This window comes from Ambystoma mexicanum, chromosome 13 (assembly GCF_040938575.1).
Source record: "Ambystoma mexicanum isolate Mex_15411 chromosome 13, UKY_AmexF1_1, whole genome shotgun sequence".
Taxonomy (NCBI): domain Eukaryota; kingdom Metazoa; phylum Chordata; class Amphibia; order Caudata; family Ambystomatidae; genus Ambystoma; species Ambystoma mexicanum.
Genome location: NC_090938.1, coordinates 347,965,042 through 347,984,379, shown reverse-complemented (window position 1 = coordinate 347,984,379; position 19,338 = coordinate 347,965,042). Strand labels below are relative to the sequence as shown.

The following is a 19,338-nucleotide window of genomic DNA, read 5'->3' as shown; positions in this document are numbered from 1 at the left end:
GTCTCCGCGTACCTCCCGTTAACCCAGTTACCTTATTTCCTGGCAGGGAATGTCATTGGAGGCTTTTGCTCTCGGGGTCTCGCTCATGTTCTCTCAGGTGATCACGTTCTGGCTCTCTCATTTCCGTGGTGCTGCTGTCCTGGACTGCGCTCCTTGACGAACTGTTCTTCTTGACTGTCGGTGGTCTCAGTGAAGTTCTTCGGACCAACGGCCCACCACAGATTGGCTCCTGTGATCTCACCACCACCTCTGTTTCGGCTTGGGCTCCTACCCTCTGGATGGCTTGCGTCTCAGGTTTTCCATGACTTTGGTATCCCGAACAGCTCTGGCAAGGAAAATCAAAGGTTTTGCACTCTCCACTCTCGTCCAGTGTAGAGTAACTTGGGGCCTCCCACAGGCTATGCTTATATTCCTCTCCCTCGTTTCCTGCTCCTCTGTCATCTCCCGCTTCTCGCTCACTTCTTAGAACCACATCCTTATACACCAACTCGTGACAGTGAAGTGGGCCTCCTGATTTAAAGGGAACCAACCTTTTCTCCCAAAATGATATCCCTTTGTTGTTTCTTTGCTGTGGTCTTGACAATTCATATTTGTGGGTTAACACTTCCCCATGTAGGCCATGGAACGCCCAGCCTGAAGGAGTTCCTCACTGGATCAGGAGTCCTTCCCGGTGATGTACCAACTTGCCTGGACCCCTAGGGAGGTTATTGCGGAGTGGGCTCATGTCCATAGCCTTACAGAAAGCACCCCCCCCCCCTTGGGAGAAAGGACAAATTCTCTATATTTGTCACAGCAAATAGACCTGTGGTGGTAATACTAAAGTTATCTGCTCAATTTTAGCTTGAAGCACTTGGCCACTTAGGTTAATGTTACCTTTGTAAATCACCTGTATTCATATGACAAATATTACTAACCAGTATTAGTCTTTCTGAAGCTTGCATATGTTATGTTAAAGGTATTTATATAGCGCACTGTCACCAACGGAATTGGTCCCCAGTCGCTCTGGCAGATCTGTAAACAGGAGGAGGGTGGGTAAGGTTAGTCGGGAGGAGGGGAGTAGGAGAAGTGGTGTGCTGTTGGCAACTTCAGCTTGGTATCCACCGAGTGCTGAGCTTTGGTGCAAGTATCGGATCGGGTGAGACTTTGTGTGCTGTGGGTGCTGTTTATGTGTTTTTGCTGAGGTGTGGTAAAGTGCGTGAGGATTGCTGGGAGAGAAATGGTTGTGTGACTGTGTGGGTTAAGTATGCAGGAAAATCAAGGTTTGGGTTAGTGGGGTCTGTATCCTGATGCCAGGTTTCTTGTCAGGTACTTCTGGTTCCATTCCGGCTGTATCCCTCTAAGTGGGGTTGTTGCTGGTTCCTTATGGGCAGTCTCGCTGTGGTGGTGCTGTGCTGATCCAGCTTTATCGTAGTGAGTATTGTATGGAGTGCCTACCATCTCCTACTATGGAGCGATAGGTGTGTCTGAACCTTTTCGTCGGGTGTGGAACTGGGTTGGTAGTATCTATTGTCTTGTTGTCTAATGTGACTTGGTCGGTTGAGCCTTTGAATGGTTCTGGGTCGGAGTACTGTTGATGGGGCTTCCTAGTGTTTATAGGTCAGCCTGTGTATTCAGTTGTTAGTTTCCTCCTGCCATGACTATCTTTACTTTATTGTTTGAATTTAATTTTATTTGATTTTTTTCGCAGGGTGACTTCCTTGGGCTATTGTTTAGTTGTAGTTACTGTGTGATGGCGCAGTGTTCTTCCCGCTGTATCTTGGTGGACCTTGTGTAGTGTGGGTGGTTATTCTGTTTCTTACCCTCTGGGTTAGTGCTAATGGTACAGGGTTTCCTGTTCCCTTGCCATCTGCTGTGATTAGGTCTGTTGTGGGTGGTTATAGTTTAGGGTCACGGTCCTATTGATGAGTCGTCTGGGTGTTTCTGACCTTTGTCTAGCTATGTAGTCGGTTTCTGGTCCTATTACGGCCGTCTCCCTTGCATATGCTTAGTGTTTGTTTGAAACCAGACTATTTACAAACGGGTGAGCTCACTGAAGCAGAATATATTGGGAAATCATAATGGATTCCCTATTCCCATATATTGGGCCAGGAGTATAACTCAGCGGCAGCGTGTTTGTCTTGGAAGCAAGACAACACAGAGCAAAACAGGTTTGAATTCTGGTCCCACACTTAGAGACTGGTCTCTGGTATTAAGCAGATTATAAAAGATGTTTTATTACATTAAAATTATCACACAGGACCTAAACCCATAAAATGCCTATGGAAACTGACCTAAGGCTCTTACAGTTTAGTTCAAAGGGCATCAAAGGAGGGGGATGGACACTACAAATAAGATTCATTAAACAATGTAGATGCTCTAGGAAGCCTTCAATGTGGTTGGAGGGGGAGGGAGATCTTTATTGAAGCTATGATGGGGTAAAGAACACTTACAATCTGAATTTAAAACACACAGGAAAAACGCACCAAGTTGCAAGAGAAGTTCACTCAAGGAAGAAAAGGATCTGCAGGAGCATTTACCGATGATGAAAGATAACATCGAGACTTGCAAAGCCAGACAAATTCAAATATAGGGAACACATATGGACTATCACTGACCTGCTTAGTTCAAAGGGAAAGTACAACAAAAGAAATCACATCCTTGCCACAATACCAGACAAAATCCATGCCTATGCCCAGGAAGAAATTAAGTGGTATGTTGCCATCATGGTAAGTAAATTCAACATTTAATGCCAGACCATGGACTTGGATGAACTAACCAGACTGTTGCAGGATGCTTCCAATAAACGAACCACTGACTGTGCAGAAGAGCATGCACCTCATACAAATGGTATAGGCATGTTCTATCACTTAAAATCAAAGGCCCTGTCATTAACAATTAAAAAGATTCCATTCATAGAAAATGACGCTCATATAACTGTTAATAGTGCACATTTCATCATAATTATAAATAACTGAGGTATTATTTACATTGCCCCATGCATTCTCCGCCACTTCACCCACAACCATGCATGATGTCCCAACTTACCAGCAAGGTCGTCATTCCTTGCAGTCCAGGGCTCAGCAGCATCGAAGTGTGTATCGCCACCGATAGCAGGGCCAGGGAAATAGGCGTGGGCAAGGAAGCCACCCTCACCATCAAATGGCGTGCTGTCACCATGAAAGCCCTCTGCAAAGAAGAGCATGATGTCGGCATGTTTCTCATGTCCATCACGGATGTGCTGGTACTGGATCTCTCGGAACCGCAATGGGGTGACCGCCTGCCAAACCCGGAAGGCTCGGCGGATGGCCTCATAGGTCTCATATTCCCCAATCTTGGGGCTGTAGTTCTGGATGCTGCGGGAGATGTAGAAAACAAAGGATAAGACAAAAGCATGCGAGAGCGCCTGAGTGCAGGCATCTGTGGTGCAAGATTCACCAACACACAGGGCAGCTATAGCAGACAACAGCAGTGAATGCTTTCCTTCTACAAACAAAAAACAATATTACTTAGCTGTAACAGCTTTGTAGCTTGGCAGCCATTAAAGATTCACATCTGGTCATCCAATGATTGAACAAATGCTATAATGAAAATGTCAACACTTCCCAAGATTGCTTGGATATCTACAATATCTTATGCCCCCTTGTGACCTTTAGACTGTGCAGAACACATGTGGGCCGCATATGGTTTGGTTTGTATGGTCTATATTTGGTGTGAGCACACAGAGGCCTATAGATCTATCAACACCGCTGTTGGAAGGTTACAATTACTAGCAGGGGGTGAGGGGGGTGGTACCTTCCCACCCACAAGTATGCGGATGCTGCTATATTTCCTGGACAGCAAAGCAAATGCTGTCTCAAATAATTATTTTGCGCAAATAATTTTAAAGATTCACAGAGTACTAAAGTACTTTCAAAGATTGCATGGAACTCAAGTAGATGTCTGATCCGATTAACTGGCTGTCACGAGCTAACTAAATCCCTGAGCAATCCCGAAATGGAGGCACCGTTAGTACAGTTCAGTTATCCCTTCTTGCAGGGACCTTCTTCCGAAAACCATAAATGCATTATTACCGAAGTGAGGGAACCGGTCTGCGTCATCTAAACACCATGGTGAAGGTTCGGTTTGGGGGTTCAACTTAAATTAAACAAAAATTAGCACATGACCAGTTACAGCTCTTAACCAACACCGAATTAACTAAGCCTGCTTGGTTTGAACATTGGTATTACTCTACACATTCTTGGAACAATCCAAAACCAGCAATGCACATATAGAGACGGCAGAACTCTGCGTTGCTATTTTATGCAGGATTTTAGCTTTCGGTGCTTTGACAAATCCTTCCTTAATACTGCTTCCACTTTACCAGCTCCAACTGGAGAGGCATGATAAAGGGGGCAGAATTATAAACGCCAACTGTGCCCATTAGGGAACTGGTGGCACTCAATACAATGACTCTTCAAATGCATTTCAGAGCCTCTTGCACAGGACAGGTAGGTCACCGGTGAATCCAAGAGATCCAACTGCTAAAGTAGAAATGCATTAGAGTAATTAGGCTTCCACAGTTGCTCCGGAGAGAAGGGCCAATCAGCAAAGGCAATCCTTGTGCATAGCAACGTTTCCTGACAGCGTCTTGTCCAAGGACTCCAGCTGTTGAAGTTTGAAGATTTCTAGATTGGATTGAAGCTATTTATGGAGCAGATGCAGCTACGTCAGTGGCCCAGGTGTTTGTAGCTAGGCACCACCCAGGGCGATATACCCAGGATCATTTGCAGGTTACGAGTCAATTTGTAGACCATCATACATACTACTGTAGTAGTCCAGTTCTGAGAGCACTGAAAACATTGTTCTTGCCTTGTACACAGAGGAGAGATCACATTATTTGACATGTGTAGGTGACTGTGGCAAGATTCCATCATTTCTTTCATTCATTCATTTGGGGATCAAGGTAAGAAATAAAATGTTACACCCAGGTTTCCAACACTTAACAGGTGCCACAGGGCTTCCCAAGGAGTGGGCCAAGTAAAAGGTATCACTGTCACTGGGGCAAGTCTGGCATATGTTCATTTATTTGATTTTTTTGGTTAGCGCTGTTCTTACCCAGAGGGTGTGGTGACTTGCAAGGTTCAAACGTTGGGGGGGGACATACACTGGAAAATGTTTTCAGGTTCAGATAGGAAAATGAGGATAGACACGAGACAGCAGGGGAGGCGGAGAGGCTGGATTGGGTGTGAGGAAAGAAATATGTTTTGAGGCTTTTTCGTAAAGTGCAGATGGAGGGTGCAGCGGGCAAAGTGTCCATGCTCTGGGTGCCCACTGGGTAAATGCTTGTTTTGTGTCCATGTTAGTTTGCCAAGTGGAATGCATAGGAGATGCTGGTTAGATTGTGTGGTGTTTGTGTGGGGGATGGGTTTCAGTTTGCCATGAGCGCAAGATGAGGTTTTGAAGTGGATGGCTCTGAATACAATACAGAGTCCTTTGAAGGTAATTCTCTGGGAGCCAGTGGATCTGGCCGAGAGCTGCAGTGGTGTGTGAGCAATTGGGTAGGTCGAGGATTCATTTGGCTGCTGTGTTTTGTATGGCTTGCAGGTGTGTACAGTTGGGGTGTCCTTTGAAGACCAATCCAAGCTTACGTCATCAGAGGGAAGGATGTGGCTTATCTTAAGGAGGTGGTGCAGTGGTAAGGTACATGTTTTGGTAATGGCAGCTATGGTGCGTTAAGGAAGGGGGGGTTCGATGGTAAAAATAGGGATGAGACAGGATGCCCTTTAGGTCCTGGCCTTTCTCAAGCAATATTTCCTAGAATAGTATGACCTGTGTTAGATATACTGCTGTCCAACTTATTGCATGCAGCTCAGACACTGTATGCATGATTATTTTGTTAGGTTTATCATCTTTACCCTGAAATGCAGATGTTGTTGTGCCCCAAGCTAAAACAGTTTCATTATGAACATCTGAGAATGACTTTCTGCATTGACTAGGCGATAAAGACTCGGCTGGTGAGAGGTGTTGGCTAATGGACGGTATGCATGAGGTTATGGGACAGAGCGCACCCACGCAGTGATTACCACCTGCCATAAATGTCAGGGGGGCTAAGGGCCATGGGGTGCTTCACTTTGAAAGAACACCTTCATTATCCAAGTTCAACATGCTCAGATCACAAACGGTGCTCTTCAATATCAAGTCACACAAAAAAATGCTCATGATTGAAAAAATGAGACTCTCAAAACAGAAAGAATGATCTTTCTATTTCCAAGGCAGCCATCCCACCGTGGAAGAGGAGCAGTACGAGAAAAAAAAGGAGACCTTGGAAAAAGCTCAAAGTAAGTTGATTTTCCTTTTTACTTTTTTTTAAAGTGAAGGCGGAAGGAGCAGCAGTCCGATGTCTGGGAACATGGTCTTATACCTGAAGATAAGGCCACTGTCCAATACGACTGACCAGAGTGCTAGTGTCATTGGCCTTCCTGAAGTTCCTCATATTGACAGTGTGTAAAGTGTGAAATAATATGGCTGTTCTGCCTGCAGTTGCCATGAGGACTCCATTTCGAACTTATCAGGGGACCACCTGAGCTGTGGCAATTATTATTAAACACATCTTTGTTGTGCCGGATGCCGAAGATGCGAGTCGTCCTAATGGTTCTTGGTCAGCAATCTCAAGTTATAGCCACAGTTTTTGACATTTCCTTCGAGGGACTCATGGGAAAAATGCTACTTACTTGAAGCAGCCGTTTTGCAACTTGGAATCTCCATTTAATAAAACTGTGCATAATCCAAACATCACATGGTTCTGTGAAGAAATAGAATTTCTTTTCTGTACATTGAAGAATATGGATAGCGCCACTTTCCGACATGGCAGGTTTTGGACATTGTTTCAAGGAACAACTATTAACCAAAAGGATGGAATGCTGTGAGGCATAGACAACAGCAGCAAGGGAACGAAACCCCCAAAGAAAGGGGCGAGAAGCATTCGAAAAAAAAGGTTGCGTTGGAATATCAAAGCCTAAATATCTGCATGAAATTCAATCTTTGATAGTCATAAAAAGAAAATGAAGAATGCACTTTGCTAAATGAGATTTTGCGTATAGGTTTCTGAGTGAGACAAGTACTACCTACAAATGCACAAGTGCAGGAGTTTGTAGATGGCATTTTAGTCTTAAAGCCTTTTAGTCTTCAAGCGTCAGGGTTTTAGCTGTTTCTGAACACCCTGTAGTTTTCTTCTGCTTGCAAGTGTTTGGGCACAGAGTTCCAGAGGTTGGTTGTGAGAAAGATGACCCTCTGTTTAATTTCTGGTTAAAGGTTGGTACTCTTACCAAAGCATTATCACTAGATTGAAGCGTTTTCAATGGTTTATAGGGGGGGCACATTTCCTGGTGAGGGATTCATGGTGGGGTGTGCAAAATCTGGCATCATACTGTAGAGCATTATGAAGTGTGACAAATCTCCAGGGTATTCGTCACTTCTCCCCGGAGGGAGCGGGGGGCCACCACTTTGAGGCTAGGGAGGCAAGTCCGCTCAGCAAGACCCCTCCTAGGCGTATGGTCAAGTGGAACCTCACTGGGAGTGACTCATCTTGGGATAAGGAACTCCCAGTTCAGAATACATTCTCTGCCTACATGAGAATTGGAAAGACATTTACTATTGTTTTGATTCCAATAAACAGTGACATTTCTTCAATCTCTTTGGTTTCAGGTAATGATGGATCTCGCCTGAATGCTACAGAAGGAGTATACAACCCTTTTTTTGTGCTTGCGTGTATAAAAACACAAGGAAGTTTGAATCATGGAATCCAAGAAACTCTTGCGCAGTGGTTGGAGAGAATCCTACACAAGAGCCAATCCTGTTATGGAAAGACGTCCCGTTGGGGTGGTGTCACGCTAGACTACAGAGCCAGCGATAGCATGGATGCTGGAAGGCTGGCGTTCTGACTGGCCGAGAAGCCAGGGTCAGGAGAGAGACAGAGAAGCAACCATCTCATAGGGTGGCATGACCACAAAGAAGCTGTGGTGGGCCCGGGGCCCGACAACTGCTGCGGATACCAAATTACAGAGGGTAGCCTGGAGTCCCGAGCTCCACACGAGAAATACATTTGCTGCAGAGACAAGCTACCAAAGGGAAGCAAATGCTCCAAAAGAGAGAATGCATTTGAAAGGTGAACATTGATAATCAAAGCTGGGGAAGCTGACAAGCTTACAGGAGCCTGATAAACCCAAGTAAAGACTCAGAAAGTCTAGCAGACGGCTAGAGAGCATTGGGAAGCCCTTAGATGCCAAATGATATTAATAGTCCTGGCTGGAGAAGCCACAGGGGTTATGGCAGCACGGAAAACCTAAACAGGCAGATGCCATACTGAGGCTCTGCTCAAGTAAACCTGACCGAGGTCCAGAGGGCTTTTTGAAACCCGAACAGGCAAGCATCCTAAGTGAATCACATTGAAATAGTTAGGATTTATTTGCACCAAGGCTGAGAAAGCAAACGAGGTTACGGGAGCCTAAGAAACCCAAGTGGGCAAACGCCCCATCTGAACTACCTTGATTAAGAGAAAGCTAGTCTGCTAGAGGGCTGTAAGACATGAGGGATTCCAAGAGCCACAAACATACTATAAAGAGGAGCCTGGAGAGGTTCTGAGAAAAACCCTTGTTTTCCTGAGGAAGTGGGAGCCATATGAAGGATACTTTCTTTTGACCAACCAAGTCTGCAAGAAAGTTGTGAACTGTCTTACCATACTGATAAACCTTGAACTTTGCGGAAGTTTATAAACTCCTGCTTCTTCAGAAAAGGAAAAAAAGAGCGTGTAAAAACAAAAAGGAAAAAGAGTCCAAGTGTTGGGCCAGGCAGCTCTCCTAGGCAGATGCCTTGTCCTGGGTCCTTTCTCTATTTGTTTGTTTTTTTTAAAGTGGTTGGGACAGTGGGATTCTGACTTTTACTTTGGACTTTACCGTGCACCCTTAGCTGTAGTTTTTCATGCAGGGAACTGTCCTCATAGCGAAAGGGATAGCTAGACGTTTTTCATTTAATTGAAACCTTTGAACCTGTCGGTAAATCATCAGACTCCTTCTGGATCACCACAGATGCCATGGAGGAACGTTGTTGCTCCTGAAACCAAGTACATCACATTGTGAGGCGACAGCACTGAACACCATGAGTCAAGTTGGCTGCTCGCCTTTTTTCGATTGGAGGAAGTTCAGATGCACCGCCTAGATTACTTTTATTCGCTGTGGTGGTGAGGACTGAATCTACCCCTTTGCCTCACCAATTCTGCACCTTGTTAAGCAAGTCCACATATTTTAGAGTTCTTGCTACAACTAGTGCAATTGAGACTGGTGTTGGAAACATCTTTGTACCATAATGCAATGTAAACCCAAGCTTACGATCTGTGACGCACACACACTATGAAATCCAACATTCATCCTTTGGCCGGACGAAATGGGAAGCTGTCCATTGCCCACAAAACAGCCAGAAACCTCAGAATCTTGATGGAGAACAAACTTACTCGGGAACCACAGGCTAAATCCACTGTAGAAGTGTTTTTTTCCCATTTCCATACAATCGGAAGCATCATGCCCTACTTGCCTTGTACACCCAGAACTTGGCAGTTATTACACGTGTACTCTCACGACTAAACTATACCAACAGTCTGTACGTCCCAGAATACCTACACAACAGATGGCAGTCCATAAAGATACAAACGCATCCCTCCAGACTGATGTTCCCTACACCAACTCCCAATCAAACAGATGATGTACTTCAAACCACTTTGCACAGCCCATCGTGCCTTCCATGGGAGGGGTCATGAATACTTCAAGGAAATTCACCCCCCATAAACCATTGACAACACTTTGATCTAGCAGCAATGCCTTGTTAACAGTACCAACCTTCAACTAGAAAGGAAACAGAGGGTCATCTTTCCTGCAACCAACCTCTGGAACTCTATGTGTGCAAAAGAAAACTACACAACCCTCAGGAAAAAGCTAAAACCCCGACACTTGAACCAGCACCAGTTTAAGACTAAAATTCTAACATCAACCAACTTATGCCAAATCTGACTCTGCATTCTGAACTCAAGGGAAGGATGCCCACAAAGTACATGACCATACCTAGAACATACACTAACCAGTAACTAAAATCTATGGGAGAATGGACCAATTTTAGTCGAACTCTGCAGCCCAAATAAAATGAAGCCTTCCTCAACATCCAACTAGCTGCCCTAATCCTCTTCAACGAAGGTACACATTTACTATGCACCCGAATGGCGCCCAATGCTGTCTCCCCACACCATATGTACTTCTCATTTGTCTGTCACGCTCTTCTTCCCCGACTAACCATCTTGCAGCCTAATATTTCCTACCACACAGATTCATAAACACCTCCACATGGTAACCGATGGCCTGGCACCTACCACATTTATATTATTTTAGCCATTACGAAGCTCCCATCTAGTTCTATAGCATTCCCACATCAGCCAGCAACTACCTCCTGCCCAGAGGGCTGTTAGCTTAACCAGATATTGGGTTCTTCCCCCAGGTAGGGCCATGGATTGAGGTACTTCCTGCCGGTGCCCATCAACACCTCACTCTTCCCATCAGTCTCTCCCCTCTATCCGAAGAACCTGCATTCCTCCCACTTTTCTTACAAGTCCACGTGTAATGAGGTCACCAGAATGACTGGGGGTGCTTCACAAAACCACTTTACATTGTTGCAGTAGATATTCTGGCATTGGAAGGAATGCATTTAATCGGGCCTGGGCCGATCGTCTCCAATTGGAAGCTGGCCTTTGTCCATGTAGATTGGAATGGGATATTGCACGAGGCTGCAGCTCTTTAGATAGCTGCAGTGTGTGCAATCAGGGAGGGCTTGACCATGCAGGGAACACTTTTGGTCATATGAAGATACCACAGAGTAATCTGCCCAGGCACTGTTTGCCCTTGGGGTCATGCAAAGTGTGCCCGATCAGTTCCAACCACAAGACCTTCCCTAATGCCTCAAGTCCAGTGGTTCCTAGATCGGACTAAGCATAAGTCCTCATCCATGTCTTCCTGCATCACATTGTAGTTTGTTTAACTTTGGACTCTGAAAATGTATGCTTAGATGAAATTGCCTAGGTAAACTAATCAGACTTCACTTTCTCAGATAGCAGCATCAGCACAACTAAGTCTCTGGTTCAGTCTGTGTTCTGTTGAGCTCCTGGTTGTCTGTGCAGACCATTTCCCTGCTGATTGCACTAAAGTTCTGTATGCACTGGAAGACGAGGCTGACACCCCACTCTTTTCAAGGGAATTCGTGTAAAGCTTGTTGTTTTTCTCAGTGTCGGTGGCGCAGCACATACGTTTGTATGCAGGGCTGGTTGCACCACAGGCATCGCGTGTTCGCGGAACTCCAGGTTCTTTATCTCAACCTGGATTCTGCATAGTTTGGGTTGAAGCATGATTCTATTATTTTTGACACAATGATGGAGCTGTGGGCTAATTTTTTTTTTTGTTTTTTTTTTTTAATGTCACCCTATCGTTACTTTACTCACAAATTACATCCTTTAGCAATTTCTGTGTAATGAGTCTCGCAGTGGCTTAGGTTTTAGGATTCTTTCACAGTTGTGTTAAGTTTCCAATTGTAATTTTTGCCGCCCGCAAATCAGGTGTAAACAATGCCTCAGCCTAGAATGGAGGACTTAGATGGCTCCAATATGCGTTTTGCTAGCATTTGCGCAATCTGAGGCCAGATTACAGAAACTTTGCACTGGTGAAAGTGCAATTTTGCACTGCTGCAAAAAACATTGGGGACATATTAGAAACTTTTGCACCATGGAAAGTGCAAAAAAAAAATTTGTCCATTTTTCGCAAAACTGCCCCGCTGCAAATACCATTTTTTATTAGAACTAAGGCGCCAGTACAAAAATGCATTGCAAGAATAGGTTTTTGCCCAAGAGCAAATTTTGCCGTAGTGCCAACACCGTGAAAAAGGGCGCTTCTGTAATCTGGCCCCTTGCGTTCAACGTTTCCTTGACACCTCTCCCATGCTGCACTGGCTGCACTCCTCGTTTCTGTCGAGCCACTGGAGACATGCATTCAATCCATCCGCAGGGCCAACGTTTGAAAAGGGAGGTTTTTCCTAACCCTAGGCTGTCTGTATCTAGCAGATCCTTAAAGCGTCAATACATGAATCATCTTCACGTGAACAGAGTTGTTTTCCAGCGTGCCGCGAAACACCGGCCACCCGATCTCCCCCCACTTTCTTGGTTCTCTCTCTTTTCCAGCAGCAGTCCTTACGGATTAACGCGACGGCGAAAAGAAAACAAAAGCGGTCTCAAGATGGTCTTCAGTAGACGTCATAGCGGAATCGGATTACAGATTTATCCCATCGGAGGCCACACATGTCACCATCCACATAAAAACAGATGCAACTCCGGACTAGACCACTAGATGGCAAGATCGCGAATAGCATGTCGACTGACTCCGTACCACTTCTCTCATACCGAAATGGTAGGAGCAGGGAACACTTTCTCCACACAAAATTGCAGCAGGCCTCTGCAAATGTCCTACATATTCTGGGCACGTACAATAGGGACAGGAGTAGTCCAAACGTCCAAAACGCACACACACGAGCAGAAGTGCAAACTAAGCACAGACCAGACAGCAACAGTGCAAGCTTTCATCACACACAGAAGCAAACGGCAGAAGCAGCAGTAGTGGAAGAAGGCCCAGATGCACAGAGGACAGGTAGAGCATGCCACAGGGCAGGTGTTGGAATGCATGCCGCGGTCTCACACCCAATGTTATTTTGGTGACACTTTTAAGACTGAGGTGAGATTTTCTCTTTTAGGGCAGATCAGGGGCGAACTGACCTACAGGAAACTCTGGAGCTTTCCTGGAAGGCCTCTTCTTCACCACAGGCATCTTGCCGGTTTCTGCTCCCATTACCCTCTCTCCCATGCACCCCACCACCCCACTCTCAAGCAAATAATGTAATAAAGCTTCCATACATGCTACACCTCACACTTAGCAAAGCATTTAGATCAGTCTGGTGTTAAGTTTAACAACTTTTTTAAGATGGACGGATTTTGTTTCCAAATATGCTTGTGAGGGGAAACCACACAATACCTACTTGGAGGGGTTAGAGCTTGGGGCCACATTGAAAAACATCATCAGGGTCACTTTTGGTTCCCAGCCCACCCGTGCTAATCTGGCACAGCTTCCCCCAGCCCCTTCCTAGAGCACAAGGAACAAGTTACTTACCTGTAACTGTTGTTCTCCAGCATGGGTCTGGCATGGATTCACATGCTCATGAATATTCCCCGTCGCCAGGCTGGGAATCCTCGGTAAAGAAAAAACCAGTATCAGTTTCGTTTCTGATCTGTCTTTCGTAGTAATAACCAATCACTGGTCTCTGCGTCATACTGACCACAGCCAATGACTGCCCTCTACCTAAGCACCGCCTCTGGCAGCCATCTTCAGATTTGGAAGCACGTGAAGTGGCAGTATGACCAAGTGAAGAGCCGCAGAGGGGTAGGCGGGAGGGTTCGCATGTGAATCCATGCCAGACCCATGCTGGAGAACAACAGTTACAGGTAAGTAACTTGTTCCTTCTCCAGCATGGGGTCTGGCATGGATTCACATGCTCATGAATAAAGAATACATAGCAGTACACACATGCACAACCACGGGAGGTGGCAAAGGCTCAACATTAAGCATTACATCAAACTCAACATTAAGCATCTTACCTCCTCACCAGGCTCACCTCAGGCGAACAGGTTGCGCAGCACTGCTTGGCCGACCCTGGACTCCTCCCTGGAATCCCGATCGACGCAGTAGAATTTCGTGAAGGTGTGCGTCGACCTCCACGTAGCAGCCCTGCATATGTCCAGCAGGGGCACACCAGAAAGGAACGCCGTGGTAGCTGCGATCGCTCTGGTGGAATGGGCTCTCGGACGGCCAGGCAGCGGTCGGTTTGCCAACCGATGACAGTACATGATACAGCCGGAGAGCCATCTGGAAATGGAAGCCTTCGAGAGAGCCTTCCCCTGATTGACAGGTCCAAAGTTCACAAAGAGTTGTGACGTCTTCCGAAAACACTTCGTGCGGTCCACGTAGAACTTCAGCGCTCTAGCCACATCCAGCGAGTGCAAAGTCCTCTCAGCCGGCGACGAAGGCGACGGGAAGAACACGGGCAACACCAAGGGTTCGTTGAGATGGAAGTCCGACGGTACCTTGGGCATGAAGGAGGGGTGCGTCCTGAGCACTACCCTCGTGTCGTGAAAAGTCAAGTACGGGGCCTTGCAGGAAAGGGCCTGGATCTCACCCACCCGTCGTGCGGAGGTGATGGCCACAAGAAACGCTGTTTTCCACGACAGAAACTTCAACGGGGCCGAGTGCAGAGGCTCGAACGGAGGTCCCATGAGCTTGGTCAGCACAACGTTGAGCTCCCACGCCGGGGCCGGAGCCTTCACCGGCGGGAACGATCTGAACAGTCCCTTCATGAACTCTTTCACCAGACGATGAGACCACAAGGACGTCCGGCCCGTGGTTCTGGTGTATCGGGAGATCGCAGCAAGATGAATCTTGATGGACGCGTGTGCCAGTCCAGCTTTGGCCAGCGTCAGCAGGTACGGCAGTACCTGGGGAGCCGTAATCCGTAGAGGGTTAATCTTCTGTGCATGGCACCAGACAGAGAACCTCTTCCATTTGTGTCCGTAGCATTTAAGAGTCGAGGACGCCCTGGCCTTTGCAAGAACCTCTCTGCAGTCGGCCGGTATGTCGTATCCTCCAAACTCTAGCGCTGCAGGAGCCAGGCCTGCAAGTTCAGCGATTTCGGGTCGTGGTGGAGGATGGCGCCTCCTTCCCTGGAGAGTAGATCCGCGTCCACCGGCAGCTTGATTGGCGGGGACGCTGACAAGTCCAGAAGGTCCGGGAACCATATCTGCCTCGGCCACGCAGGTGCGACGAGGATCATCCTGCACCGTGACCTCTTGAGCTGGTTGACGAGCCGGATTAGCAGTGGCAAAGGAGGGAACGCGTAGAGGAACAGGCCCTCCCAGGGGAATGAGAAAGCATCGCCCATGCTCCTCGCCTGGGGAAACCTGCTGGCGAACCTCCGGCACTTGAGTTCGTCGCCGTCGCGAACAGGTCGATCTGGGGTGTGCCCCACCGTCGGAAGAGGCGATCCACTAGATCCTGCCGTAGTTCCCACTCGTGGCACGAGCGCAGCTCCCTGCTGAGTGAGTCGGCGATGGTGTTTTTTATCCCTGCCAGATGAAACGGCACCAGAAACATCCTTTGGGCGACGGCCCAATGCCACAGGTCCTGCGCCTCCTTGGACAGTGCTGGGGACCTGGTTCCGCCCTGTTTCCTGATGTAAAACATGGTGGTGGTGTTGTCGGTGAAGATCCTCACCACCTTGCCCTTGAGGGACGGAAGGAAGGACCTGAGGGCCCAGAACACTGCACGGAGCTCCAGGACGTTGATATGGAGGGACTTCTCCGTCGGGAGCCAAAGGCCTCTCGCGTGCAGATTTTCGGTGTGCGCTCCCCACCCTTCCAGGGAGGCATCCGTGGTCGCTGTCTCCTGGTGGTCTGGGGTCTGGAAGTCCATGCCCGCCGTCAGATGCGCGCGGGTGCCCCACCACCGGACCGCTCGGCGGAAACTCTCGTCGAGTGTGATCCTCTCCTCGAAGCCGCCCGTCGTTTGGATCCAGCGCGCGTCCAGGAACTCCTGCAATGGGCGCATCCGGAGCCTGCACATGGGAATGAGGTAGATGCAAGAAGACATCATTCCGAGGAGGGACTTGATGGACCTCACCTTGGCCGCGTCGGAAACCAACATCCGCTGTACCTTGCCCAGGATGGACCTGGTCCTTTCCTCCGACGGGGAGGCCAGAAGGGACACTGTGTCGAGCTTCGCTCCCAGAAAGAGTGCGTTTTGCGCGGGTACCAGGTGGGACTTGGCGTAGTTCACGGAGAATCCCAGGTCCGTGAGAAGTTGGACGGTCCTTGCCGTGTGCTCCACGGCGAGCTCCCTCGTCTTGGCTCGGATGAGCCAGTCGTCCAGGTAGGGGCAGACGTGGATCCCCTCGCGGCGCAGCTGCGCCGCCACCGGTGCAAGGCACTTGGTGAATACCCTGGGTGCCGACCGAAGTCCGAAGGGGAGGGCTTTGAACTGGTAGTGACGCCCTTGGACCACAAACCTGAGGAATTTTCGGTGCCCCTTTAGGATGGGAATATGGAAGTAGGCATCCTCCAAATCCAACGACGACAGGAAGTCTCCTTCCTCCAGCTGACCCAGGACGTGCTGGAGGGTGACCATCCAGAACTTCTGCGCCTTGATGAACTTGTTCAGACGTCGCAGGTCTAGGATGGGGCGCCATCCTCCCGTCTTCTTCTTCACGAGGAAGTATCTCGAGTAAACTCCGGAGCCCCGAAGCCTCTTTGGGACGAGTTCGATGGCGCCCTTCCTGAGCATCGCCTTTACCTCCAGGAGAAGCTGAGGGACGTGAAGCTCTTTCCTGGCCACGGGGGGGGGGGACGTGCGGGCACCTTCTTTGAAACTCGAGCGCGTGGGCCCGGGCTAAGGCGTCCAGCACCCAACGGTCGGTGGAGATGGACTCCCACACGCTGACGAAGCTCGCCAGCCGGCCTCCCACCGGGGTGCTTCGGTGGGTGCCCGACCCCACGGCCGGTTCAATCCTGTTTCGACGAGGCTTTGCCGCCTTGACCTCCTTGGCGACGACGGCGGGGTCCGCCAGACTTGCCTCGTCCTCTGTAGGCCTCCTGAGACGACGAGCGGGCCGCTTGACGGTAGGCGGAGAAACCGCCGCCGGAACCTTTGGAGGCGCCCTTGCCTCCGCTGCTCCGAAAGGGCGTCCGTCGTTGCTGCAGAACCCCAAGGGCCCGGGCCGTCTCAGTGTCCGCTTTAATGGCCTGAAGGGAATCGTCCACTGTTTTCCCAAACAGGTTGTTCCCATCGAACGGCATGTCCAGGACTCTGGTCTGTACGTCTTGACGGAAGTCCGTAGCCTTGAGCCATCCACGCCGCCTAAGGCACACGCCGTTGCCCAACTGGCGAAACCCAGTGTCGGCGATGTCCGTCGCAATAGTGATGGCGTGGTCCGACGCCACCTCACCTTCCTGTAGGATCTCCAGGGCATCCGCCCTCTTGTCGTCCGGTAGGAAGTCCAGCAGGGGAGCCAGTTTGTACCATAGCTCCCTGTCGTAGCGGGCCACGATAGCCAAGGCGTTGGCCGCTTTAATCGTCGTCGCTGCAGACGAGATGACCCTGCGTCCCATAGCGTCCAATTTCTTTCCCTCGCCGTCCGGTGGGGAAGTCGATGTGGAGGCCGCACCCCCCCCCCGCTTGCTTCCTGGCCGCCGCGGAGACGACGGAGTCCGGGGTAGGCTGCGCCCGGAGGCACAGGGGGGCCGCGTCCGGGACCCGGTACTTCTTCTCGTACCGGTCTCTTCTAGCTGGCGTCGTGGAAGGGTTCTTGAGGAGGGTGAGGCCCTCATCCCAAATGTCGTCCAGTAGAGGCACCGCAAGGACCGTCTTCCTCTTGGCCTCGCGCCGTTGATAAAGGAATCCTTCCTTTTTCTTCTCCTCAGGGCAGAGTTGGAAAAGCTCGGATGCCCTGGCGATCATGGAGTGGAACGATCCAATCTCGTCGGGCGGAGAAGCCCTGGTGGGAGGTGACGACGGTAGATCCTCGTCGTATACCTCGTCGTCCGTACCCGTCGCTGCCGTGTCAGTCCCCGTATCATCCCCTCGGGTGGACGGGGAGGACGGGGCGCGACGGCTGAAAAGGAGGTGGAGGGTGAATCCTTCTTTTCTTGGGCGGGGGGAACACCAGAAGGTCCCGGTTCGGGATCCCCCGACGGGAGAGGTTCCTCCGTCGGCAACGGTAGTCTCGTCCTTATCTCTGAGCATAAGGACTGTATAGCCAACAAAATGGCCGCCGAGTTGTCTTGCGGCGCTGGCAGAGGGGAATCCTACGGGCGATCAGGGGCCCCGCCGGCACCCTCGACGATGTCGTCGTCACCTGCGTCGGGATCCATCCCGACGGGCCGGTCTTCTTCCAGGCCAAGGCCGTGGCTTAAGACCTCGATCAGCTCTTCCTCCGAGGTTGAAGCCGAATCTACGACGACGCCCTGCCCCCCCTTTTTCTTCCCCGCCGGGGATTTCACGGGGGTCCTATCGATGGGCACAAAAGAGGACTCCCTCCGAGGTGGCAGGGAGACTCTGAGCCCCGAGGTCGCCACCACTGGTGTAGCCTCCACAGGCTGAGCCAGGGCCGCCGCGACAGTATCGATAGAGGGCTTGGCCGGATGGATTAAGGCCTTCACCACCTTAGGTGCGCTCACCGCCTTATCCTTGAGGGGGGGGACACTGCCTCGCTCCCCCTCCGATGGGGCCTTCGAGCTCGACCGGGGCCTCTCCAGGAGCTTCGCCGGGTGCTCGCCCTTCCTCTTACCCGACCCAGAGCGTTGGCTCGTGGCTGAAGGTGCCGGGGAGGATGCGCCCTGCCTGGCGCCCGTAGAGCCCGACCGTTCGGCGCTCCCGGTGCCAGCGGACTCGCGGTGCTTGGCCTTGTGTTGGACCCCCGTCGCCGGGGCGTCCTCAAAGGTCTTAGAAGACCGCTCGGATTTCTTCCTCTTCTTCTCGCCTGACGTGCTCTTCCCTTCCAGCCAGTTGGCGAGACGTTGATGGCGGTCCTTCATGGTCCGCTCCGACATATTGCCGCAAAACGCACAGTCCTTCTCCACGTGCGTCTTGTCCTCATGTAAGCAGTAGAGACAAAAGGAGTGTTCGTCCTCCTTAAAGACGTTCTGCAGCTGGCATCCAGGGCAGATCCTGAACAGCTTTCCGGGCGTCGAGCTTCCCTTCTCCTGGGCCATGTCCGGGCCTGAGAAGCTTCTGGAGTCCTCCAAAAGCGTAGCTCGACGAAATCTTCACCCTTGAGGGGCGCAGACGAATCCGACACGGGTCCCCGTTGATCGGATGGAGAGTCGGTGGAGCTTGAGGCTCTTTTGACCGAAAAAACGAAGTTTTTGAGAAAAAACGTGAAAAAATAGCACTAACGCTCGAGAGCAATAGCACGAGGATCCCAACACATGAACGTGCGGTAAAAATCTGAAGATGGCTGCCAGAGGCGGTGCTTAGGTAGAGGGCAGTCATTGGCTGTGGTCAGTATGACGCAGAGACCAGTGATTGGTTATTACTACGAAAGACAGATCAGAAACGAAACTGATACTGGTTTTTTCTTTACCGAGGATTCCCAGCCAAACGACGGGGAATATTCATGAGCATGTGAATCCATGCCAGACCCCATGCTGGAGAAATGGCAGAACATAGAATCGCCTAACATGGCATAGACTATATATGGTTTTAC

At 49.7% G+C, this 19,338-nt stretch overlaps 1 protein-coding gene across 1 annotated transcript in view; it reads right to left on the bottom strand.

Annotated features, from left to right (window-relative positions):
- MMP14 (matrix metallopeptidase 14) overlaps window positions 1-19,338 on the bottom strand; it is a 102,765-nt gene that overhangs the window by 21,024 nt on the left and 62,403 nt on the right. Inside the window, exon 4 of the mRNA XM_069633860.1 lies at window positions 3,025-3,332. Coding sequence (XP_069489961.1) covers window positions 3,025-3,332 — 308 coding nt within the window. The remainder of the gene's footprint in view (window positions 1-3,024; window positions 3,333-19,338) is intronic.